Source organism: Molothrus aeneus, chromosome 17 (assembly GCF_037042795.1).
Source record: "Molothrus aeneus isolate 106 chromosome 17, BPBGC_Maene_1.0, whole genome shotgun sequence".
NCBI lineage: Eukaryota > Metazoa > Chordata > Aves > Passeriformes > Icteridae > Molothrus > Molothrus aeneus.
Window position 1 is genome coordinate 704,559 of NC_089662.1, and position 25,526 is coordinate 730,084.

The following is a 25,526-nucleotide window of genomic DNA, read 5'->3' on the forward strand; positions in this document are numbered from 1 at the left end:
TGAGGCCAGGAGAAGTTTATTGAGGAATGGTGACCGTGCTGTCCCCAGCACTGCCAGAGCCAGCCCTGGGGCAGAGGCTGCCTGGGCTTGCTCAGTCCTAAAGTGTCACTGCCCTTGAAGCTTCCTTCTCCCTGTGGGACCCTGCCGTGCCCGGCTCTGCCACTGCCCTGCCCCTGGGGCAGCTCTGCCTCTCCCAGCCAGGTGCTTTGGGGTTGGGCTGGGGGTTAGGGTTAGGGTTGGGGCTAGGAGTAGAGTTAGGGTTAGGGCCCCTGTGGGCCCATGCACACACTCTGGGCTCCCCAGCCACACGGCAGCAACACTGCAGGCCTGAGACCCCGCTGCTGTTTTTTCCAGTCACGCTGCCCCCATTGGCTGTTCTTTCCCCGTGAAGTCGGGATATTATTGGGAACAGGTGAAAGGAGGAGGGGTGAGGCTGGTAGCATTCCTCAGGCTCTGCAGGTGCTGTCAGGGAGCAGCTGTGCTCGAGACATCAGTCCAAAGAATCCCCTCTCCTGCACCTTTTTCCTTGGGTGTCTGTGTTGGGGTCAGGCCAGACCCCACATTTCCAGATCCTGGATGCAGAACTCCTCCCGCTGTGAGAGGGTCTCGTTGTCGAAAGTCTCGCAGGGCTGGCTGCCCCCGTGGCGCAGGTCCCCGTCCAGCCACAGCCCAAACCTTCCGCTGCGAATGTGCAAGAGCGCGGTCAGCTGCGACCCGCCTCCTCCATGGCCGGAGACCTCCCACGCCAGCTCCTGGGCTACCGGCCACCTCCCGTCCTCACTCTCTGCTCCCCAAAACGGACATGAGACGGGACAAGCAGCTGGCCCAGGTCTGTCACCGTGCCTGCAGGCAGGGAGCGGCAGGGAAGGTGCTGGGAGCGGGCAGGGAAGGGGCAGGGAAGGGACTGGGAGAGGCAGGGAGCGGGCTGGGAACCGGCAGCCCTTCCAGCGGGTAGTAGGGTCAGGGAATAAAAGGCCCAGTGCTGCTGGACAACCGGCGCCAGTGTTTTGGGGTTCAAAGCATCACGACGCGCTTGGACCCAGCTCCGTAGGGCAGCCTGGGTTCCTGTGATGGCTCTGATGGCCATCGGGGCTGGGGACCCTCTGAGCCGCTCAAGTTGCCGGTGCAGTTCCTACCTCCCCCCACCGACCATCAGCAGATTCACATCCCCGTTCACAAAGAAGTCGTTCCTGCCCGTCCACCTGAACACCTGCATGGGGACAGCACTCAGGGGACCGTGGGCTGGGGCAGTGTCCCCATTCCCATTCCTGTCCCTGTCCTGCGAGGACCAGCTGGGGGCTGCTGAGCCAGGCTGGCTCTGCTCGGGCATCTCCGTGTTCCACATCTCCGGGAGACCTGGCCGAGCCTGTGGTTCGGATCCATCCCTGCCAACAGCCCTGTGGGCCCTCCCAGGGCACAGCTGCCCCCACTAACACGCACAGCAGTGCCCGACATGGCTGCTCCACATTCTGCCAGCCTAGAGCTGGGCTGTGACCGCCTTGCCATGTGGAGGGAATCCGGTGACAGCCAGCTGGGCAGGGTCCCCTTCCCTGATCTTCCCTCCCCGACACTGCCTGGGATTCACCTTTTCCCCCCAGCCCTGGGGAAGCGCGGGGCCAAGCGCAGCCCCGTCCCCCCGGATCCCCCCAGCACCGCGGGGACCCCCAGGCACGGCCCGGCCCTCGGGGCACGGCCAGCCCCGGCCCGGGTGCCCCTCGGCCGGCAGCCCGCAGCCGCACCTTCAGCTCGGGGCAGAAGGAGAAGAGGAAGGTCTCCCCCGTGCCGTAGAAGCCGCTGCTGCTGCGAATGGCGGTGGCGGAGAAGGCACCGAAAGCCTGGGGAAGCAGAAGGGGGAGACTCACGGGGCTGCGTCCAGAGGGGCTCCCAGCGCCGGGACGTGTCCCCGTCCTGCCGACGGAGCGAGGAGGTGCCCGAGCCCCGAGTGACGCGGGGCAGCCGGGCTGGGGAGGGCACGGCCGTACCTGCGCCTCCGTGTCCCTGATGAACAGCAGGGCCGGCGAGTCCGGCCGGGCCCCGCTCCGGTACAGCGTCCGCAGGCTGAAGCCGTCCCGCCCGGTGGAGTAGAGCAGGTGCCAGGGCTGCTGCGTCAGCCGCGGGGGCAGCTGGGGGCCCAGCTGGGGCACAGCGGCCTCAGTCGGTGCTGATCGGCTGAGCATCCTCCCCCTGCCCCAGCCCTAACCTCCTCGAGATCTCATCGAGAGTCCTCCCAGGAGGAGGAGCACGCATCATCCCTCCAAGCAGCCTCCAAGCACCCACCTGAGCATCCTTCCGAGAGATGCTTCCAAGCACTCTCCCCTTCAACACATTCCCAAAGCGTCCTCACCCCACAAACCCTTCTGAGATGGCTCCCCAAGCATCCTTCCCCCTAAGAGGTGACCGTCCCCAGGCACAAGGAATGTCACCCATCTGGCCTCACAGAGGACCATTTCTGGTAGGACAGCGGTCACGGCTGTGGGTACGGGGCAGACGAGCAGGGCGGGGTCCCTGTGCAGGCGGGGGTGCCTCACCTTCTCGATGTCCCTGTCCCGCAGGATGCTGCTGGGTGTGCTCAGCACCAGCCTGCTCGGCTCCTCCTCCGCTGCTGCCGGGGCTCCCTCCCAGCCCCGCTGCCCCTCTCCAGCTGGGTCCTCGCATCCCATGGGCAGCTCCTCGTCCTGGTCGGGCTGGGGGCAGCAAGAGATGAGCATCACTGCGGGCCCGAGGGAGCAGCAGCTCCCGAGCCCGCCCAGCATGGGGCACCTCCCATCCTCTGTCCAGGGACTGGGACAAGGGGCCCCAAGTCCACGGGAATGGGCACCAGGCTGAGCCTACAGCCCAGCTCCCGGCTGCCCGCTGCTCCTGGCAGCCCAGGCGCCATGCCGTGCCATTACGTGCCGTGCCATGCCATGCCATGCCATGCCATGCGTGCCGTGCCATGCCATGCCGTGCCTTGGCACCCCGCCAGGCCGTGGCACCGCTGCACACGGAACTTCAAGGGTGTATGGCCACCCGAGGGGGAGGAAGTGGTGGAGGAGGAAGAGAAGGCAGGGAAGGCTTCTACAGCTGCAGCCCCGTAGAAGGGGTGAAGCCTTGCCTTTTCCCTCTTTGCTCACGGCCAGGCCGACCTCGCAGCGTGGAAGGGGTCGGGGATGTGCCGCGGTGCTGGTGGCCGCTAGTGACAAGTGTCTCAGCCAGCCACGCGTTCAGGCTGTGGGTGCAGCCCATGCCCGAGGGCTGCCGGGATCCTGGGGAGGCAGCGGCTGCAGGGGCAGGTCCCGCTGTGCCCATCACCCCGCACCTGCCCAACCCCCCCCTGTCCCCAGGGCAGCCCCCTCTGTCTGTCCAGCCCCGTGTCCAGCCTGGTGGTGCCTCCCAGCGCTGCCCCAGAGCTCCTTCCTCGCTGTCCCTCCCACGATGGACCTACCAGGAGCTGGTAGCCGTACCGGAGCCCCCTCATTGCAGCTGTTTCTGGGGTGCTGGGGCTGCGCCGCAGGGAGCCCTGGCCACCGCCCGGGGTTAATGTTCAGCCGCGCCGGCCCCTCCCTGGCCACGGGTGCGTGACAGGGCTGGTGCGGGTGCCAGCGGCCTGTCCCGGCTCCGGGGGTGCATGGGCAGGCATCCTGCTCCAGACAGGGCGTGCTGGCCCGTGGTTGTCACCTCTTTGGCAGCCCACGGTCACCTGGAGCCAAGCGCAGAGCCCAAGGCCAGGGCTGCCCTTGTGGCCCGTGCAGAGCCGCTCTTTGCAACACAGCTGTGGCAATGCTTGTGGCAACTGCCAACACCTGTGGTGGGGTGACCCTGGCTGGGCACCAGGCACCTGCCAAGGCCTCTCTTACTGCCCTCCACAGCTGGACGGGGCTGAGAAAATACAGCAAAAGGTTCATGAGTTAAGGACTGGGTGCAATCCCTCATCCAATACTTTCAGGGCAAAACAGACTTGAATTAGAAATATTAACTGAATTTATTACTAACAAAATCTGAGCAGGATAATGAGAAGTAAAATAAGACCTTAAAAACACCTTCCCCACACCTCTCTCCTTCCCAGCTCTGCCTCCACCCCTCCAGCAGTGCAGAGAGATGTGCAATACGGGTTATGATCAGTTCATCACCTGCTGTTTCTGCTGCTGCTCAGGGAAAAGAGTTGCAGTCCTTCCCCTGCTCTGGCGTGGGCTCCTCCAGGGGCTGCAGGGGCACAGACACCTCCCCATGGCCTTCCCCACGGAGCCCCAGGGGAATCTCAGCTCCAGCTCCTGGAGCAGCTCCAGCCCCTCCTCCTGCCCTGCCCTGAGTGTGTGCAGGACTGTTCCTCTCACGTATTTTCATCTGCTCTTCTCTGATTGCAATTACATCTATGCAGTAACTTTTTTCTTCTACTTAAATCCCTGATCCTCGAGGCATCACCACCATCTGTGCTGGGCTGGGCCTTGGCCAGCAGTGGCTCCATCCTGGAACCATCTGGAGTTGGCTCTGCCAGACACAGGGGCAGTTTCTGGCAGCTTCTCACAGAAGCCACTCCTCTAGCCAACCCAATACCAAAACCTGGACACACAAACCCACTACAGGAGGCCCTGGTGGCAAATGACCCTCACTGAGGGACCCAGCTTGGGACTGGCAGCTGAGGGAGGGAGCTGCTGGCTGAGGGACCTGCCAGGCTCAGGTGCCTCTGGAGAAGCCCCTGCAGAGCAGGGAAGAGGTGCCATGCCCCAGTGCAGCCCCTTCTCACTGATGACATCCCCAAACCACTCAGCCTGGCTGTGAGCCTCCATTTATGCCAATTTAGGACTTCCTGTGTGCCTTGCCTGGTGGCACGATGGCCTTGATGCCTAGCCCTGGGCCCACTGCAGGCATTTTTGGGTTGTTCCCCATCTCCACAGCAGGCCCACTGCAGCCCTGGTGGGTGTCTGCTGTGTTGTCCCCACAGCATTGGGAGTCTGGAGGTTCCTGGTGCCTGGCATTTGGTCACTGGCAGCACTTGGTGGGGACCAGGCAGTTCTGGTGACCCCAGGGCTCCCAGTCCCTGCCCAAGTTGTGTTAGCATGGCAATCCATGTCCCTGCCCCTACCCCTGCCAGTGCTTCTGTCCCTGCCCCATCTCTGCTCCTGGTCCCACCCTTCCATACCCCTGTCCTTGACGCTGTGCCTGCCCCTGCCCTGTCCCTTTACCCTTTCATTCTCCCTGCCCCTACTCTGCCCTTTCCTCCTCCTCACCCTTGACCCTGCTCCTTGTCCCTCCCCTGGCCCTGGCCCAGCTGTCTCTGCCCTCGCTCCTTCTCTGCCCCAGTGCTGACCCCACCACCTTCCTCAGGACTGCTTGAGTCCAAATTTGGGACTTGCTCCTTCAGGACACCCAGACGGAGCCAGCACAGGGGGCCGGGAGTGGGCCCAGCCCCGGGACCAAAGGCAGCTCTGCACAGGACAGGGCACTGCCTGCAGCCGGCTCAGCTGCCCTGCAGCCGGGTTCTTCCAGCCTGCCCCACAGACCTGCTCCATTTTTTGTCACTCGTTTCCCCCCACCAAGCCGTGTTTGCTTTCAGGTCCTCTCCCAGCCCCTCCCTCACCCTGCAGCCGCACAGCCAGAGCACACACACAGAGGTGTCCAAAACTCGCACAGTTTTATTTATTTCGCTCCCGGCCGTGCCCCCGCCGGCCTGAGGCTCCCGTCGGGGCCGCCCCAGGCCGGGCGCGGCTCCACCCCCAAAGCGCTGACAGAAGTGCAGTAAGGCAAAAGTTTGAATTGTCCGGAAAGAAAGATCTCTTTACAACCTGCCTGGGCGCACCCATCCATCAGCTGCTCCGTACCCCGTGCGGTTTCCATGTCTCATTCCCAACCTCCGGCTGTCCCGCGGGAGCAGTGGCAATGCCGGAGGTGGCTGTCACACTCTGGTCACTGCATCTCAGAGCCAGCCACAACCAGCAGAGCTGGTGGCTTCACCCTGCAGTGTCACATTCAGGGGGCAGCAGCAGCAGCTCCAGGGTGAGCAGGTCTGAGTACAAAGAGGAGTGGGGGGGACCAGGGGAACTGATTGAAGGGAGCCCCCATGCACAGCCTGGAGCCCAGCACTGACTGGCACAGGGTGACACAGACAAGTGCACATCCTGTAGTGATAAGCAGCTGTGGAACAACTCCGTAACAGCAGTGGCTGAGACTCCTCCTGGATTTGGTCTGGGGCCTTACAGGGAGATTGTGACACCTCCTGGTCCCAGCTGCTGCCCCAAGTGATCACAGCAGCACAGTGTGAACCCCGCACTGCCGGGCTTTATCACCCAACAGAAACTGGGAGCAGTGGGAGTCCATCTCCTCAGTAGTATTCCCTCGGAGACCTGCAATGCCTCTGTGCAGCTCCTGGCATGGCTATGTTGCTCCAATGGGATAGAGCAGTTACCTGGTACCCACCTTGCTCCTGATCCCATCCCAGTTCTGGTTCCTACTCATGTTTGTTTGAGTCCTGAGGTTACCAGGTGTGGCACCAGCTCCAGATGTCGCCCAAGGTCATTGTCCTTAGTCACCCAACCTCTTCACAGCACCCACTGTGACTGAGCACATGGGATTCCTCCAGATCCCTCAACAGTAGAACCACCAAGAAATGGAACCTGCAGCCAGGCTTGGGGCACCAGGTACCCCGAGCCTGCCTCGTGCCAAGCAGGAGCATTACTGGTCAAAGCAGTGAAGGGGAAGGTCCCTGGAGAAGCAAACATCTCCAAGAAGCAGTGGTGGAAAACAGTTCATGGTCTGAGCTGCGGCCCTGGGTTTAGCTCAGACACTCGGGCTCTTGCTGGACTGCCCAGAGCTGATGGCTGAGGTCGAAGTGAAAAGCACAGCTGAGGGAGGAGGCACTGCAGCTCTGAGAGTCTGTGCTGAGCCTGCAGCTCAGTGGTTATTCCCAGAACCTCAGCCCTTTCTTTCAGTAGGTATCATTCCCAAAGTCAGACCTCCTTCAGGGAACCTTCCCCACCCACCCCAGGTAGTCCAAGCTTTGCATGTTCCTCGGAGTGGCCCATGTCCCAGGAAATGGTGGTCGAGTCCTTATTTCAGAACCAGCATGGCCTCTGTCCCGTCCTGCCTTGTCAGGTGCAGCCCGTGGGTGAGGTAGTACTCCCGCCGGAGGAAGGCATAGAAATAATCCGAGATGAGCAGGATCTGTGGAGTGAGATGTTCACACACATCAGTGCTGCTCCAGAGCAAGGAATAAAGAGGGACACGTGTTGGTGACAGACCCTGTTGGGGGTCAAGCAGCTCCGGGGCTGTTCAGCACATGCTGCTGGAGGAGCCACTGTCACCTTGGGAACACCTTGTCCATCCCCTTGCCATGTTAAGCCAGGGGAGACTCACATACAGCAGCTCCATAAACTGCCAAAGTGTATGACAATGGCAGGTCCAGCTGTGCCACAGCTGCACAGGCATCTCAGCTGCACCCACAGGACTCCTTCTATCCAAGTGTTGTCCCAGAATCACAGGGCCATTTTAGCTGAAAAAGACCTCTGGGATCACCAAGTCCAACCTTTGACTGATCCCCCACTGTGTCACCCAGCCCAGAGCACTGAGTGCCACATCCAGGCATCCCCTGGACACCTCCAGGGGTGGGACTCCACCACCTCCCTGGGCAGCCCCTTCCAATGCCTGACCGTATTTTCTGTGAAGAAATTCCTCCTAATGTCCAACCTGAACCTCCCCAGGCACAGCTTGAGGCTGTTTCCTCTCATCCTGTCCCTGTTCCCTGGGAGCAGAGTCTGACCCCCCAGCTGCACCCTCTTGTTGGAGTTGCAGAGTGAGAAGATTCCTCCTGAGCCTCCTTTTCTCCAGGCTCAGCCCCCCCAGCTGTTCCTGGGGCTCAGTTCCCTTCTCTGGCTGTTCCAGCCCTGTAATGTCCTTCCTGGGCAGAGATGCCCAGAACTGGACACAGCTCTTGAGGTGCCTCACCAGTGCCCAGCACAGGTGACAGTCACTGCCCTGGTCCTGCTGCCACCCCATGGCTGGTACAGGCCAGGTGTCAGTGGCCCCTTGCCCACCTGGGCACACCAGGCTCTTGTTCAGCTGCTGTTGAGCAGCACCCCCAGGGCCTTTCCAGCCACTCTGCCCTGAGCCAGGACACGTCTGGCTGTACTGAGGCACATGGTGGGACTGTTCCCACTCCTGGGGCCTTGAGATGGCAGGAATGGGTGACAGTGGATTCTCTAAAGCTGCAGCCTTGGGAAGCTGCCACTGCTGGGGCAGACTGGGCTGTGGCAGGGACCTGCTGGCTCAGTAGTGCCATTTGTCACTTAGCCTCTTGAAGTGTGACCTTCCCACAGGACTGATGCCTTCCTCCATCTGGAAACAGGAGCAGGTAACTAGAGTGGAAAACCTTTTCAGTGCCAGCCCAAGCTGGTAGTTATTGTCCTCATGTCCTAGTGCAGATGCCACTTAAAGCATCCCTTTGGCACTAAGCACTGCTGTGTACCTCAGGTGACCAAGGGCACAGAGGGAGGGACAGTCAGAGCCTGCCTGGGTTACTGTGCAATACAGCACAGAAAAACACAGCAGCTGCTGCAGAGGCTCAATGGCAGGAGAGGAGGGGATGGAGGAGCAGGTGCAGAGCAGGGGAAAGAGAAATGGGGCTGCAGACTGCTGAGGTCAGGGGAGAAAGTGTGAAGGAGAACAGACCCAGGGAGAGGGTGAGCCCAAACAGCCATGATCTGCTCGCTTTGCTGCACTGCTGACAGGCTCTGTCAGTGCAGCTGGTTTACCTTTACCTAAGCTTCTCTGCAGATATCTAAATGGGAAAAGAAAGAGCTGAGGTGGGGATGAGGGCTAGATTTTCTCACAAGGAAATCAGACAAGAGACTTGCTGTCTGCATTTACACAGAGCACAAGACCTTGCAGGACCTGCTATGACTTTCTCAGGTAGGAAATAAAACCCTCTTAGAATATCAACAGCTGCTATTTCTAGTTAAAGTTTTACTATTCCTTTCATTACATAGGACCTGTAATGAACCATTCCCAGTTTTCTATCAGTCCCTCTTAGCAGAATCTCTATTCTCCCTCTCAACCTGTGCAGCCTCTTTTGGTTTTACCAAATAAGTGTTTTCCCCATTAATCAAGGGTAAGAGTAGGTGATTTTTTGCCCCTGGCCAAAGCATTCCCCTGGCTTTAGGAGAAGCAGACAAGCATAAATGGCTGAGGCACATTCAAACTAAAGGCAGCTTTAACATGAAATGAACGTTCTGCTCACCCACACGTCAAACTGCCCCAGGGCTCAGGTACATGACAAGCAGCACAGAGAACAGAAAGGACTTAAAAAAGGTTGTAGCACCTGTGTACACTGAGTTCCATCCTTCAAGGGTGCTAAGCCCTGCTTTCCCTAAGGCCAGTGGAAGTCATGTATCCAGAATGATCTCAGTAAAGGCAGGGACTGCAAGTCCTGGCATCACTGGGACCCTGCACATGCTGCCACGTCTCAGAAATACTGGTGCCACGTCCTTGAGCATGGGCAGGTCTCACTTGTCTGTTTACTGGACCCACTGCTACTGCCCTGAGGTTCTTCCATTTCCCCTCTTAGCTCTCCTTCTCCATTCACTTGTGCTTGGCCCTGCCATACTGGGATGCTTTTCCTTGGCCATCAGCAGCAGAGCACAGAACCTGCAGTTGGCCGGGTTGGGTTGTTAAGCCACAGCTCACACCACAAGAACTCTTTCCCATTAGTGTGTCAGGGGTTGAGGAACAGACAGAATCCAGGAGGAGAGCCAGGAAGCTGCTATGCAGGACCACAGGATGCAGAGAGCTAGCCCCATCCTGCAGGATTCACTGCTGCTGACAGGCCACCCCCTCCAGCAGCCTGCCCACAGCGCAGCTTCATTTGCCTCACTCTACTGACCTGCCCTATGTTGAAAGTCAATGTGATGGCATAATAAAAATTGGAGTTGGCACTTCCTGCATAAATCCATAGATGCCACAGAACAGGGAACAGGAAGGAGCAGAAAATGAGCACACATGACAGGATGAAGATGTTCCGGAGGACTGTAAAAGAAAACCAGCTGTTAAAATGAGGTATTACTGAGCAGTCATGGTCACACAACCAGCAATGGTATTTGGGGTGTGCAGGGGGCGAGAGGGACTTGCCAAGACATACTTTCCTCCAGTAACCTTCCACAGGTTGCTTTAGTAACTTTTTGGATAGTGGTTATAAGAAATCCACTATATTTCCCTTCAAAATAAATACTTCTGCCTTTGTTGTGTGTGAAATCCCCATTTGTAGCTCTTGCCTTCTAGATCCTGCTTCCAAACACTTTCTTGGATGACTTTGGCTTTTTGGTATCTACACTACAGTAACCAGCAGCCTGCAAAGAGGCCTTGCCAGCAGCACCCAATTTGGAAAGCAGAGCAGTTTAATCTCTTGCCTCATCAAGCTAATGACAAAGGAAAAAAATGAATCTGTGGGTTATAGGACAAGATACTTTCCTGGGAGGTGGCAAGGAAATGAAAGCACCATAAAAGGAAGAAAGTCATACAGGCCAAATGCACTGACAGACACATGACATGGGGAGGTGCAAGAACCCAGCAGTCTGCCTGAGTATGTGTCAGGTGGACAAAAACCAAGCATAACTTTGTCTAAAAGAGCTGGGAACTACCAGGCCAGGAGAGGTTCTGTTTTCTGTGAAGTGCTTATGCCTGTCCTTTGGTAGCAGTGCCGTAATCCATCCTGACACTTGTGCTGCTGTGCTTGGCTGCAGCTCAGCCCATGCCCACCACCCTGCAGTTGAGGGCAGACGATATTTTGGAGCATTGTTGCATCCAAACCTTTTCCCACCTATTTTAAATTTATTGTTCAGAAGGTCTGTTCACATACTGCAGGGTGGGAGCCTGTGACAGATGATTGTCCCTCCCCCTGCATGTTTGGAATGTGGAACTGAACTATGCTGAGCAAGCACTTTAAGAAGTTCATCACCTGCTACAGCTGTGATGTGTTCAGGGCCAGCCTGGGGATTCCTGCCCTGTTTCATCACAGCTGCTGTGAGCTCAGCTCTCCTGAGTCTGAAACCCACAGAGCATATGGTCTCCAAGTCTCCTGATTATGTCTCCTGCAACAGGCAGGTGAGCTGTCCATGAACACACTTGGCCTGGTTTGGGGAAGGCTGCAGTGAAAGGCCTGGACAACCTAGCATGGTTGGTCAGAGCAGTTGGTTTAAACAAGAAATGCCAGAAAAACTCAACACTTCCAAATCTCCTCATGGAAGCAGGTTCTATAGACTGAGCCTGAGAATCCACAGGAAGTTCTCTGTGATTTCAGGAGATAAAGAGTCTTTTTGAAGCATTTAAGAAAGTCTGGACAACTGCTTGGAGTAACTCAGTTACTTTCACTCTAAGCAAACAAGCAGATACAAAACAAAGCACAACTGCAAGATTCAGCACTTTAAGGCTGGGGGACTCGCCAAATGCAGGAGCACTGTTCAAATTACACAGCCTTAAATGGGAGTGGAGCATCTGGAGGATGTAGGACTGCAAAAGGTTCTTATAAAAAAGATAATCTTCAGAACAAGTTGGAGAGAGGGGGAAGATAAGGTACAAGTGAAAATTCCCTCCTTGACCAATTTCAACCCAAGTCCTAAAGACATGTTAGGGATTGTATCACCAGAGGAAAAAACCTCCAAAATCCAGCCTCCTTCTAGACACCCCATGGAGGCCATGAGAGCCTATGAACTTGGGTCTGGTTGGGTTTAGTGGTGACCATTTAATTTAATTATTTGGCAGGCCCTTTTACATTCCAGATAAGTAATAATCAAGCACAAAGAACTTACATCTGTAAAGGTGGCTCCAGACTGGAAGGAAGGCCATGTACAGTGCAACATCTCCCACGGTGGGATAGGACTTGAAGATAGAAATGATGGCGAGCTGGACAAACAGGAAGAACACAGGGTGTTCCCTGGAAAGGAAAACCAAGGCTAAGAGGATGCAGTAGGGCCTCTGGAAACTGTAAATGAATGTCAGCAAGGGCACAGATGTGCTGCAGGATAGGCTCAAAGAAGCTCCTGCAGCCCTGTTCTCTTCAGACTAGGCTCCAAATGCTGGGTGGGGTGGATGGAGCCGCCCTGCAGAGCAGCAGGGTCAGGAGAGGCACATCTGCCACAGCCCTCACCCAGCAACCTCAGTGCACATTTACACCTGCACTGTGCTTCACAGCTCTGCCTTATTCACCAGAAGCAATTAGCAATTACCTCTGATGGTAATTGGAGAAGCCCAAAGCCCAGTTATCCCTCTGGTCCACCTGATCTATCAAGTGTAAGCCAAGGATAAGCTCACTGAGAATCCAGGTGTGTTAATGGGTGTTTTTATCAGAAAGAAGTCAATGAAGTCAGATAGAAAAGTCCCCAAGTTTCCACATTTTCTCTGACAATGAAGAGCTGGAAGTTCCAGCCAGCTCTTGCTTTCTGATTACAGTGCCTTATGCTGGCACTTGTACAGCCTCCATTTCTGCTGCCTCTGTTGATGCTTGCAACACAGAGCTCCACTGCAGAGCCCAAGTCACTATTTAAGAGGAGCTGAAACTGAAGAGCTGAAACTATGGGAAATGAGGATGATAAGCCCTGTTAAAAATCTTTTTCAGGCTTGTTGGTCAAGACATCCAACTTCAGCCTTAGAAGTGTCCACTGGATAACTTAAGAGTAAAAAAAAAGTGGTAGAGAAATACATTCATACTTACTTTAACTTTATTGCCAAAGGAATGGTGTAGAAGAACACATTGATTTGAAACACACATACGAAGAAAAGACTGAAGTGTTCAAACATCTCTGCAAAGAAGTACCAGAAAAGGCCAATATTGGGTGTCAGGTCTGGAACAGAAAGGCTGAAATTTGAAAAGAAAGTTGTGGTAAGTTTTTGAATGGTTGTTCTTCCCTGCCCTGCTTCTGTTGCATTAATTAATCATTGTGTGCTACTGGATGTAAGTCCTTAATTGTAAATCCATGAGAGAAACCAAATGGATGAAAACATGGAGAGCAGGTTGAAATCCTGCTGAGGAATCTTTCCTGATGTCACAGCAGGATTTAAACCATTCTCAAGTAGACATTTCTCCAGAGAGGAATATCTCACAGCCATGGTAGCTTAACAACCAAATCCATTTCCAATCACTCAGTAGAAAACAGCTCCTGTCTTTAATTTTTGCTATTATTTATTTAACAGAAAATGGAGCTGGCTAATGGCTGCTTTCCTCTACATATTCCTTCTTTTATTGCATTGCCAGTAAATCACAGAGCACACACTTCCTGGGTCAAGCACACACCCGTGTGTGATGGGCAAGAAAGAGTCTGTGTGGGCAGGATGGGGCTGGAGAGAAAACCATCAGTAAGAATCCTTATACTTACATAAACCCATAAACAGATGGGATAAAATCCCAGGAGTTGAGCAGGAAGAAGGAGAGGCAGATGATCACCACTAGGCTGCACAGGTACAGGGATGCATACTGCATGGTGTAGAGCCAGAAACTTTTGCTTTTCAGTTTGATAGGTATGAACTGGCGCTGAAAGAGAAACAGAAGCACCTCAGCAGGGGGAGAGCCACAAAAACGTGTGAGTGTTCAGAACATCATTTCAAATTGATGAGATTGATTAAACATTGGCACTATGGCATTTGAAGGAGCAGCTTTCAAGCACAATTTGCTTGTTGTTCTTCACTCTGGCCAATTAAGTCACACACATGGCACTCTCAGAGCTGTGTTTGAAAATACAGTAGCAAAGCTGGTCATTTCTGCGTGCAGTGAGTTCCCCATGTGAGCACACACACAGGTGTAAGATTTACACCCCTCCTCACAGCTGCACTGGTACCTCAGATGTTTGCAATACTGCACTGGTCCCTGTCTTCTCCTGCCTGACCCACTTGATCACCTGTTCTGGCTGAATGGTACCTTCTTTGATACTTTTTCTTCCTCTCCTGGGAAATTTATGTCTGTTTCTGACAGCCATCCCAAAACTTTATATGTGAATACAGAGGCAAAGAGTTAATTTGATTGTGCTTTAGTTATGTCTGTGTCTTCAGTCACTGAATTACCCAGGCTGGCTTTTAGAATTCTTCCAATGACCTCTTGTTCAATATGTTCTTGAAGAAAAAGAGGGTGACTGAAAGCCCTGCTCCAGAGCCCCCAGCCTGTGGCACCAGGCCTGGCCTGGCACTCCTGCTCTGCTGAAATCAGGGCAAGAGGACATCCACTGAGTTCCTAAGCAAAGAGGAGCCCCTCTGAAAGCTGGCATCCTCAGACAACGTCCTGCCACTGCCACGTGTCCTTGTCACATGGCAGGGATATCCCACTCCACCAGGTCCCCTGACTGCCTGTGTACAGACAAATACACCCAGGGGCAAACACCTTCAGGAATTGCTCAGCACTCTGCAGCTCCAGGTCAGTGATGTGGCTTTTCCATTTGGCCCTGGGATTTGCAGTGACAGGAGATGTGCAGAAAATCTGCCCTGGCTGCTGTGGGCTCTGGGTTTTCTCAGTTGTAGTGGGCTTAATGTCACTTGCTGGGACAATGTAAACAACATTACCAGATATTTTGGCAGGACAGATTGAAAAGAGCAGGAGAAAAGTGATTTAATTCTGTACAAAGAAAGCAGGAAACTTCATTTACAAATTTAGATAAAAGGACACACACTGGCATGACTGCCTTTAAAAGTTGCAAATTAGGCAATCACGTATCAAAGCACTTACTGTGTTTGTGTTGTATTATTGTTTGTGAATTCAAAGTACAATGCTTGCACTTCACTCCCAATTTACTTTGACTAAAGTTAAAAGAGAACAAATGAGGCTAAAATATTAAAGATAAAAATTCTCCTAAAATCAAACTGAAAAAGCAACACTGACTACAGAGCTCTTCTGTAAAGACTAATAATAATAAAATTCCTGAAAAAAAGTAAGAGACATTCATGTCAGAGCAAGAAGATTAATTAGAACTGACTCCCATTCTGTCTGGAAACTCAGAGATTTGAGAACAGGCTAGTTAAGTAAAGATAAGGTATAAGCATCACCATCAGAAGCAACAAAAAAGACTGGTGAAAGGTACAGCAGCAGCATTCAGAATTTTGTAAGAATTGTAAGAATTTCAAATACTAAACATTATCACAAAGTGATCTGTGAAGTGAGCTGAGCCTCTGCTGGCATCTCAGCCTCACCTTGCTGCCAAAGCAGGATAAAATTAGCAAGGGCAGCCCTGGTGGGATTCATGGAGAGGGAGAAAGAACAACCAGCCTCTTGCCAGAACATGCCTTTTGCCTTAAAACCCCAAACCAGTATTTTTGAACTTCTCTGGGTCTGAGCCCTTCATTGCTGCCCACACAACACAAAGAACAGCACTTATTTTGGGCAAGCTAAACAGCACCCAGCTCTGTAGACTCCCTGCTCCCTTCTCTCCAAACACAGGCATTCCCATTCAGGGCTCAAACTTGCCATGGCTCATGAAGTCACTTTTGCTGAAACTCTGCCCTTGCCTGACTCCCCTCCCCAGGACTGCCCCTGCACAGCTACAAGAAGGCAACAGATACCAAGAGTTAGAAATCAACTACCTGTAGAAGGTAAAGCAGTGCTGGAGCAAACAGTGTGAGAGGGTAGAGTGATTGGTATGTTGCTAAGGCCAGGAACACAGCACTGAGGAAGGCACTACCTGCAAAGAAAAAAAAAGTTTATAAGGAGCTTTTAGTATAAACAGCCATACAGACAGCAAGTCCAAATGGGAAGAAACTCATAAGCCTCTGAAGGGGATTCACAAGTATCATGACACCCCTTAAAGGAATGTTTAGCAGAATGTATCCTGCAGGGTGTCCTCTTGTTAATGACATTTTGAATGGAGAATGACTCATTCCATAAGAACAAACCACTGGCTGGTTTATATCTCCTGTCATTCACACACAGAAAGAGATTAATATAATTCAGTCTATATAAAGCCCATGCTAGCTGCTGTTAAAGCATGGGAATGCATTCACTTAAGTCATATCTGCATGTAAGAACTGCCATACTGGGCTTGCTGGATAACCTCATCACCAGAATGTGTTGCAGCCTCAGTAGAGCTGTGTGCAAGAGAGCAAGCAAAGTCTGCACTGAAGGAGTGGAGTAGCATTAGCTCTGCTTTACTGATACCAAAACTGAGGCATAGAAAGGATCAGCACAACTTTTCCAAGTGATTTTGTAAGTATATATGTCTTTATTGAGGCAGCTTTATTTCAAGTGTCTCAGTGTTGAGCACTCACATTTCTCAACTAATAACAGAAATATTCTCAGCCAATTAACAGAAATAATGTCCAAAAGATCTCAGGTTAAACAATAAAAAATGCAAGCACCCAGTGTAGTAACCTGATTATAGCTACAGACTCAATGGAAGTCCTCTGTAAAAACAGAGCTCAGACAGCAAGAGCCCTGACCCAGGGCACAGAACCACTGTGCCTCTGCTGACAGCAAACACTCAGAGAGCTCCTCTCTGCTTCCTCCTTTGAGAGGGAAAATACAGGGTTACCTGGTGATGAGCCTCTCCTCTCTTCAACTACACTCTCCTGACAGAAACCTCCCTATCCTGTGTTTTATCCAGTATTCTGTTCTGCACAGATCTAAATAAGTGATTCCCAGAAATCACAGTTATAACCTGATATTCTCTTTGCCCACTTCAACTCCAGAATGCTACACTTCCAGTCAGGGACAAACCACGAGACAGTTTTGTCTATGACCAAAGTTTTGGTCTCAGGGTATCAGTGAACAGTTAAAAATCAGTTTAACTAAATGGACTCCACTTGTTTGCAATTGCAAATGCTTTTAAATTAAAACACCTCCTGACTTAATTAGCCAATAATTATAGGAAAACTTTCTTTAGACAAAAAGACAAAAACCATCTATATCAGCTTTTTTTTTTTTTTTTTTTTTTTTTTTTCAGTGCCTGGGTCTGGGCCCTGCTGGAGACAAAAGACCAGACTGACCTTTCCTCTGATCCAGCAGAGAACTCCTTAAACCTTAGGTGACTATTACAAATCATATAGGCTAAAAGATTTTAGCACTGAGGAGTCAAAAGAAACAGAAAGCTGTCATTATGCAGAAAATGAATGAAACTGATTCTGACAAAATCTACTACACTGGGCTGTTTTGGGTCTTTGGTTGCTGCTTCTGCTTCCCCAAAGCTTAATTAGTTCATTTGAAACTATGTTTACACCTGCGAGGGAAAGCCAGATAACAGCTGCAGGCAAATGCCTGCTTCTGAATAAAAGTTAAAGGATAAGCTTAGAAAATAAATTGTGTATGACATTTAAGTGCATATTCACATGCAAAAGAAGAGCAACAGAGCTCTTCTGTTCTGCAACACACAGACATGTTTCTTCCTGAACAGAAAACTATTTGAAGCCAACCAGGAAAAGGAGTCAGTTTTTAGTGTAAACTCTTGGGTACACTGAGGTGAAAGTAAGTCTTCACTTGACTAGAAAGTCTTTTGAAGTCACAAATTCATGTAGAACTTTCACCTTGTTTCAGTCCTGTTTGTGCCATGCTTCACTGAGATCTTTGTAGCAATCCTATCTGCAAAGCTCCTCCCAGATTTATTTTTTGCTACATTTCTAACCCTTCAAAAAGTCATAAAGAACCCTTTTGCTTCACTGAGTTACCTTTTATTGTAGCTAAAATGAAGAATGCAATGACAGAGTTGTTGATGGCGCAGGTGGACTTTGCCACACAAGACATCACAGTGTAGGGGTTTAACAGGTAGCTGAAAAAGAGCAAAGCTCAGGTTACATCCCAAGGAGCATCTAATTGAAGAGATGTTCAAAGGAAAAAAAGGTGTACTTTGCCTTTTCTTTTAGTTTATTTACATTTGATGGGATCCTCTCATCAGCAAATTAATTCAGCTGAACAGGTTCTTCAATCTGAAGCAAAAACCAGACCTCTGAATTGCAGACTTGGACACAGGGGCCACAAGGAGCCCACTATAGAAATGAAACATTGGGAAGAGGTCCAAAATGCAAGTTGTGGCCTAGAAAATGACTACCAAAAATGCTTCTTGCTTTGCAGAAGCATTATACATTTATTCAGTCAGATCTAGGATTATTGAGTCCAAAGGAAACTTTTTCTGCTACTCACACCAACTACTTCTGAAGAGGAATAAGGAGAAAACATGATGGAAAGAAATCTGAGACATAAGCAGAGTTTCCCCCATCCCAGCCTCCTGCTGTGGCAGAGCAAGCCTTTACCTTTACCATGGCACTAGCTGAGCACAAGACCAGCCAGCTTTGCAAGACTGACACATTTTAACTGGAATTACAGAAAAACTCTTAACAACTTTACATTCCAGAATTCAGCCACACTTTAGTTAGCAAGCATGCCAGCTCCTTTTGGAAACAAGAATTACAATAATCTCATTTAAGTAGGTTCAGAGCAAAGAGAAAGGCTTGGAGGACTACCAATACAGTAAGTATGACAATGTAATGATCAGCCTTGCCAATAACTAAATTACTCATCAGAGTCAATAGACAGGGCTGACAATTTCCTAATTCTCTCTTTATATTTTCCTGTATCTCCAAGTCCCAGTCTGTCTTTTTCAGTGTTTCCAGAAGGCAGCTCACAGCAGGACAGGTACAATTTAATGCCAACTTTGCTGTGGCAATGTACAAAACAGTCTGAAATTTACCCACTTTACCCTTCTGGCCACAGGGACTGTGCCATTTAAAAAATTCATATGAAAATAAGAAAAAAATGGCAATTTATCTAATGGAGAACTCTCTCTGATACAGATCAATTTGGATAATTTCTTTGTGTCAAAATATCAATTTTAAAAAAATCTGTAACAGTAGGCGCCTTGCTTGTATATTAGTTGAAGCCTACTGAAATAAAAAAAAAATGTTTTGTCTATAGAAGAACACCAAGACATAAAATTAATAAAATGACAACATCAAAACATCTTTTAACTGTTATAAGCAATTTGGGATATTCAAAGTGTGAAATTTGGGATATTCAAGTTGTGATATTCAGCACACACTCAGATGTTTTGTCCAGCTGCTGAGAAATTCTCCTAACTTTTCTGAAAAAGTTGGAAGGCAGAGGATCAATTTTGATAACATTATCATACAGGCAACATAAATGGGAATGTGATCTGTGCTGAATCAACATTCTTGTTACTCAGATAATGACCTTGCTGCTGAGCCCATCTCAAAGGGCCTGAGTGCATTTACTTGTTAGCAACAAGCACATGTAAATGCATCTGATTTTCATGTTCAAACTGAGTATTCAGGGCCAATAGAAAATTCAGAATTGTTGTGGGAAAGAAATCCAGCTTTTGCCAGTTTTTGAAGGCCCAAATGAGACAAATAAATCCCAAAGGCAGCTGAGGAACCAAAGCTGCCCACTGCAGCCTACAGGAGCAATACTTACAATAGTGCTACCTTGAGGGGGATGTAGTGCATCTCCATGGGTGTCTGGATGAGTTCAGCCACATCTGGTGCATATTTATCCAGTTCTATTAGGAGCTTCTGCTTTTTGAACTGAACAAGGGAGAATGATCAAAGACTGTTAGAACAGGAAAGCCATTTTTGTGTACTATTTGTGTAATTCTATTTCATATTACTCAGCCAGTTACCTGGGGTTTCTATTACTGTGGAGCATATTCAAGCCCCTGGTGTGAGCTAGAACTTATGTGAGGAGTCGTAGAGAACAAAAAACTCCTATCTTTCCCCAAACACTTAAAACCTGAAGTGAGAGTCAGGAGGAAGTAGATAATTTCTACTTGTTTAAACTTCCTTTATTACCTGTGTCTATGTCCTGACACAACTACCAGTGAGTTCACCACACTAGAGTCCAATACTCAATCTTCCTAACACCTCTCTGGATCTCTAATGAAAAACTAACTTTATAAATTCACTGTTCAACAAACAAGCCCCTGAAAACCCAAACCCCACACATATGCACTCTTTGCTGTTTTAAAGATGGATACTTCTATGACAAATCTCTTTTCAATCTCTTTTGTTTTAGGAGGCTCTCTATAGAGACAAGAGAGAAATCTGAAATATGAACTGACTGAATTATGTTATGGTGAGACAGAAGAACAGAGATGCTAGCAGTGAATTCTCAACAACCAAAGTAACTCACATGTGGAATTCTTACAGGCCTGCAGTTCTATCCTGGGTTATTTCCTTAACCTCAAAGTCAGAGGACAGGGAACAAGCTCATAGCCTGGTGGGAGACCACAGAGATACTGTAGAAAATGTAGTCCCCTGCTGATGTTGATACCTAATCCCCACCCCTCTGGAACTGCAAAGAGCACAGCACTGCTTACACAAAATGTTCTTTGAGAGCTGGGAGGAATCACTCACCTCCAAATACACATCTTTATCATTTGAAGGGAGCAAGCAGTATTTGATGTCAGACTTTCACCATGCTCAAAAGAATGATCTATGTCCCCTCAGAACTGCTGGAAGGTTTCACTCCTTCCTTTACACATTTCTAGTCTGTGTATTACCTCATGCTCGGGTGCAAAGAAACCCTCTCCAAGTTAGAACACCCAGGCTGGAGAAGATTGTGTGATCACACTGCTGTGATCACCTCAGTGTGTAGCTACAGACACTGTAATAGTGCCACAACAGAATTTAAAATGCCTCAGTTGTCTGCCACATTCAGTCCTGTTTGTTTATCATTAAAATATGACCAGATTTACTGCAACAAGAACTTGACACCACATCCTCTGGCACATCTTTTCTTTGGCCCAAGGTAATTATATCTGCTGGGAGAAGAGGACCAGCAACACTGGGAAGTCAGCTTACCACAACTTTATTGAAGTCCTGGATTGCCAAGTAAAGGGCAACAGCAGTTAGCACATCAGTTATCTAAAAAAGCAAGGGACAGACTGATTGTAAGCAAAACAAACAAATGGAGAAAAATATATTGGACAGCACTGACAGGAGCTCTGATCTGACTCAGCTCAGGGAAACAAAACACAAGCTTTAAAAATCCTGAAAGGTTGATTTGTACAGTGCTCTTACACACCACTTCACCCTGAAGACACAAGCTGAATAAAAATATTTATATTCACAAAACAAGAGAATAGGGAATTAAGAGGAAAGAAATTGTTCATGGAGAGCAGCACATGAGAGTAATAGAGAGACTCACTGGTGTAGTGAGAGCACAGCAACACTAGGGCAGTGCCCAGCTGGCCGAGCCCACCTGGCCACCAGGGTAGGACAACAGTGCCTTGAGCTGCCCCAGACTGCCCAGGCAGCAGCACAGGGCACACTGGCTCTGCACAAGCCCTGCCTGGCAGGGACCTGGGCACTGAGGCTCCACTGGCTGCTGTGTGCAGCCAGCTACAGCACCTCTGTCCTTCTGAATTGTGCAGAAGAACTCTGAGAACAATTTACAAGAGATATTTGGGGGATAAAGCCATTTGTGCTCCTTGCCTGTCTGGGGTTTGGCAGACAGAAACAGCAGGGTAGGCATCAGGCTGGGGCGACACAGTATTGTGTTAGCTGGAAGAGTTAACCTTTGAAATTCGAAACAAAATGACACCTTCCTATTTCTGTGTGGGGATACTTATCTAAGCAAGAACTCACAAAAAGGAAGGAATATGTGTGGAAACCCAGGGCACACAGGGAATATTTCTCTGTCTGCTCTGGGGTGCCCTGACCCCCAGGGGAGCACTGACTTTGACCCTCATTCATGGAGAAAGTTTCCTAGACTTCAAAATAGACTGGAATCCACAAAAGTGTGAAACAGATTACCAAGAGTAGTGTAGGTGTATCACTTGGTGAGAAATTTAGGTTCTGGGATTTTTACTATGTTGTGGATGGAAGCAAGATGGAGGGCACAGGGTGTCATCCTGGGTTTCTTCTTCATGCTTCTTCTTCCTTCTTCTGCATGGGTTTGGGTGACATTTTGTAATTGGGCAGAAAAGTCCCCATTGTGGGTTCTGTGGGATCAGTTATTGGGTTAAAAGGGAAAATAACCCAGGTGTCAGTTCTTAATTGGATAGTTTAGTCTTAGAAGACCTTGCAACAAGAGATTGTTGGCCATTTTGTGCCTTCTAATGAAAAGCTGCTGAAATCTCAGTAGTGAGACTGTTTTACTGATAAGAAATAATAAACACTTGAGTCCAAACATGAACTACTGTCTCAAGTGCCTTCAGTCTAGACCAACCAACAACTGGTACCACCACAAATATGTACAAGAAGGGGAAACTCTGAATGTGGGTTTGTGCAGGCAAAGCTGCCTTTCTAATTAACTGGGCTCAGCAGGAATTTGAGCTACAGGGAGGCTGAAGGACTGAAAAAAGAGCGTCACACTCAGCATTTCCCTGAATGGGACCTTTCAGGAGAAGCTTTCCATGAGCACTTACCATGAATACCAGTTCAGCATATTCAATTAGGAAGTGAAAGAGATAGATTATCAGCGGGGTCTGAAAGAGCAAAAGTGAAATACATATTAAATACTGTCCAGATGAAATACTGGTGATTTGATGAGACAAACTACCAGAGTCGAGCAGTTCTACTAGACACTTCCAAAGGTAATTTCCTTTGGTCTATACTCCAACATTGGTATTTCAGAGCAAAGTGATTAATCAAAGCACACTTACTGGTCTTTTTCCTTGCAAAGTCCTCAATGCACTTTATAAAAGACACCATCAACTCTGAAAATTGTATTTTACTCGAATTTTTTATTTCTACTACAATAGTGGTAGACTTACAATAGAAAGCATACAAAGACCAGCTTTAGAAAGTAATTTCTTATAGAAAATTTATTTTTCAGGTTGTCTGCAGGTACTTTTGAAAGATTTCCTATATAGCTGGTTCCCCTGCTGTTTAGATGTGTCTTTCATAATGCAAAAAGAAGAAAGCATGTTAAAAACATAAAGCTGTAGGGTTATAATCCTATAATTCTCTTACTCCTAGAGGTTTTCCCTTTTGAGGTAAGAGGAAAAGTATGTTTCTGAATTATTCCCATCACACAAAAGCTTAGTCTGGAAGGACTATATTTACATGCTGCAAAATCAGCCTTCACTGTGAGAAAATAAATTTCTTTTTAAAAAGTTTAAAAATTATGTGATGGTCTAAATAAGTATGGGGGAATATTTCACATTCTGGGAGAAATTATGTCTAAAGAAATAGAATTTATTGGAAAGAATCCAGTTTTCAGAGGATACCAGATCCCTGCTTCTCCCCAGGCACACAATGTATGAGTGTACCCTCATGTCAGCAAGGGCATTCAAGGGCACAAAACCCCACAGGTGCTTAAGTGCTTTTGTAGGAACAAGGTGTTTTCAAGATGAGGAATAAATAAACTGCATGCTTGTGCTAGTATTAGAATTTCTGCAAATGCAGAGACTCCAGGTGCTGATACCTTGTAAATCCTATCAGACTCACAGTGACACTGTCCCTGCTTCAGCTTGTGCTGACAGAACAGCTGGGTGTGAGCAGAGTATTTGACTTACTACAGAGTCCCCCTGTCTCAGAGTTTCTTTATGCACTAACAAATATGACACTGCCTGCTCCTGCACAGGGAATTCACTGGGAATATCTGGATTTCCTCGTGCTGGTCACTGTGTAACCACTGCTCAGTGTAACCATACAACTTCAGGTTCTCTGCAGTCTCTGGGACAAAACAGGCCCCCAGCCTTCTCCAGGCCCTGAGTAGCCAAACTAAGACCCCTGCCACTGGAATATCACATTTAAAACCCAGCATGCAAACCAACCAACCTCATGAAAAATAGCTCCAGAGTATGGCGAGACCCCTAAATCCAGCAGAGCTAATCCTTCGACCACTGAAACAGACAAAACACCTGCATTAGAACCCCGGAATGTGGGAAGTCAGAGATCCCCTGAGGGTAAAACTGCAGTTTCAAAATACTGACACTCATAGAATGGGTGAGACCATACCTCCCTGAGCCAACAGCCAGCCAGAACAGATTCAACCCAGCTCTGTGCATGTTCCTGCATGGGCACTCATCACCTATTGATTTGTTTCAGCTAAAAGTGTTCTAGATGAAAACTTTTTCACTTCATATAAATCACATGCATGATACCTCCTCCTTTTGAGTGACTTATTAAGTGACACATGGCATCTCTGCTGGAGAAATACTTAATTTCAAGAGGACAGTCACAACATAATATAGAGCTTGAACTGTTTTTCCTCATTAGATGTAGAGAGGCCTCAAAGGTCCAAAATCACAAGGGAAGAACAGAAATGAAAACATATTGCCAGGCAAAGCTAAAAGCTTTATCTCTGTTGAAACTTCCTGACATTTTATAGCCTTAATTCAGCTCCTTTGTGCTCACAGAGTTACAGCTTGCCCTGCAATGCATGTGTGTGCTTTTCCAAGGAATCTCCACCCTCCTGAGCACAGAGGTTCCCTGGACTGAGCAGTATGCAGTAAAAGAAGCTAAGGGAAATGGCCCATTTGTTCAGAGGGAAACAGGCAGGACACTGCAGGAAAACACAAGAGGTGCTCAGTTCAGTGATACAGAAATATTTCTGTTAGAAATAGAAATCTATTAGAAATAGATTCTGGCTGCCATCAACTTCCTGTATGGTGACAGCTCAGACTTTTCAAGATGATTCCACTTTTCCCCTTTACTATCTAGATACCTACCTTGATGCTCTAAGGTGGTATTTAGAAAGATTCAATAGCACAGGAAGCACGAAGTGCTATATACTGTGGAGCAGAGGCCTCAGGTCATCAAATACACTTGTACTTTTGAACTTTAATACTTCTGCCCACACTTTTCCACCCCAAAACTGCAAATAATTTTACCTGCATAATAACTGAATACCAAAGGGAAGTCTTCAAAATAAATTAGGGTTCCTCAGGCTCAGATGATACACATCTGAACATCACTGAAAAGCCCCGATTACCCAGGACCTCACTCAGCCTTCAGCAGAGAATGTGAATGGCCGGTAACGTGTGAGACACCAGCTGACCGAGGGAAGGGAACCGGGCCCGTGCACGGCACTCTCACCGCCACACGGTGCCCGTGCAGGGCCAGCGGAGCCGAGGCCGATGGAGCCCCGCGCTCTGTGCTGGGCGGGTCGCGCCCGTTCGTGCCCATGTGTGACACCACCGGTGTCCCGGCCAGCTGCGAACCGCGGCACCCCGGCTGTAGCCCCGGCCTCTGCCTCCAGCCGCGTGGCCCTCCCGGCCCTGGAGCCGCCGAGCACCCGCGGGCTCCTCCCGGGCACGGCTGCTCAGGGCCCTTTCGTGCAGCCCTGGTTCGGGCCCGGCCGAGCACGGGCCGGCCCTGCCCGGAGCGCAGCCGGGCGCCCGCACCGCGGGGCCGCTTCTAGCCCGCCGCCCTGCCCGCCCGGCTCAGAGGTCTCGCCGCCCCGGCTCCTCCGCGCCGCCCCCGCGGGGCTCGGCCTGGCCAGCAGCGCCTCGGCCCGGGCTCGCCGGGCCTCACCTCGCTTCCAGGCGTTTAGCGGGGACGCCACCTCGACCCGCTCGGCGATGAAGGCGGCGAGGCTGGAGCGGTAGAGCGCGGCGCGCACCGTCACGGCCGCCAGCACCACCAGCACCAAGGGGGCCGCCATCCCGGCGCGCGCTCCGCCGCTGCCGCCGGCTGTA

The 25,526-nt window shown here is 50.1% G+C and overlaps 2 protein-coding genes across 3 annotated transcripts; both read right to left on the reverse strand.

Annotated features, from left to right (window-relative positions):
* On the reverse strand, positions 1-6,432 carry TLDC2 (TBC/LysM-associated domain containing 2). Its single transcript, XM_066561845.1, is given in 8 exon segments — positions 1-681; positions 1,137-1,210; positions 1,740-1,835; positions 1,983-2,135; positions 2,529-2,684; positions 3,425-3,485; positions 3,487-3,620; positions 6,394-6,432. Coding segments are annotated over 8 exon segments (849 nt in total). The 3' UTR covers positions 1-545.
* On the reverse strand, positions 5,595-25,526 carry PIGU (phosphatidylinositol glycan anchor biosynthesis class U). Of its 2 annotated transcripts, XM_066561708.1 has the most exons (12): positions 25,363-25,526; positions 23,665-23,729; positions 22,308-22,367; positions 20,740-20,802; positions 19,355-19,464; positions 17,596-17,696; positions 15,523-15,620; positions 13,335-13,489; positions 12,674-12,817; positions 11,772-11,896; positions 9,851-9,993; positions 5,595-7,137 (listed from the first exon to the last, which is right to left on the reverse strand). In XM_066561708.1, exons 1-12 carry the CDS (start codon positions 25,490-25,492, stop codon positions 7,024-7,026), a joined length of 1,308 nt encoding a protein of 435 aa, XP_066417805.1. In that variant the 5' UTR covers positions 25,493-25,526; the 3' UTR covers positions 5,595-7,023. The 2 variants fall into 2 exon arrangements, with proteins under 2 accessions (XP_066417805.1, XP_066417806.1); XM_066561709.1 differs by lacking the exon at positions 23,665-23,729 and having other exon boundaries at positions 25,363-25,422.

Coding starts and splice junctions, on each gene's coding strand:
- PIGU (XM_066561708.1), bottom strand. CDS start 25,492: ATGGCGGCCCCCTTGGTGCTGGTGGTGCTGGCGGCCGTGACGGTGCGC. Junction 22,368..23,664: donor CTGGAGCTATTTTTCATGAG/GTTGGTTGGTTT, acceptor TTGCTCTTTCAG/ACCCCGCTGATAATCTATCT. Junction 12,818..13,334: donor CCATCTGTTTATGGGTTTAT/GTAAGTATAAGG, acceptor TTCAAATTTCAG/CCTTTCTGTTCCAGACCTGA.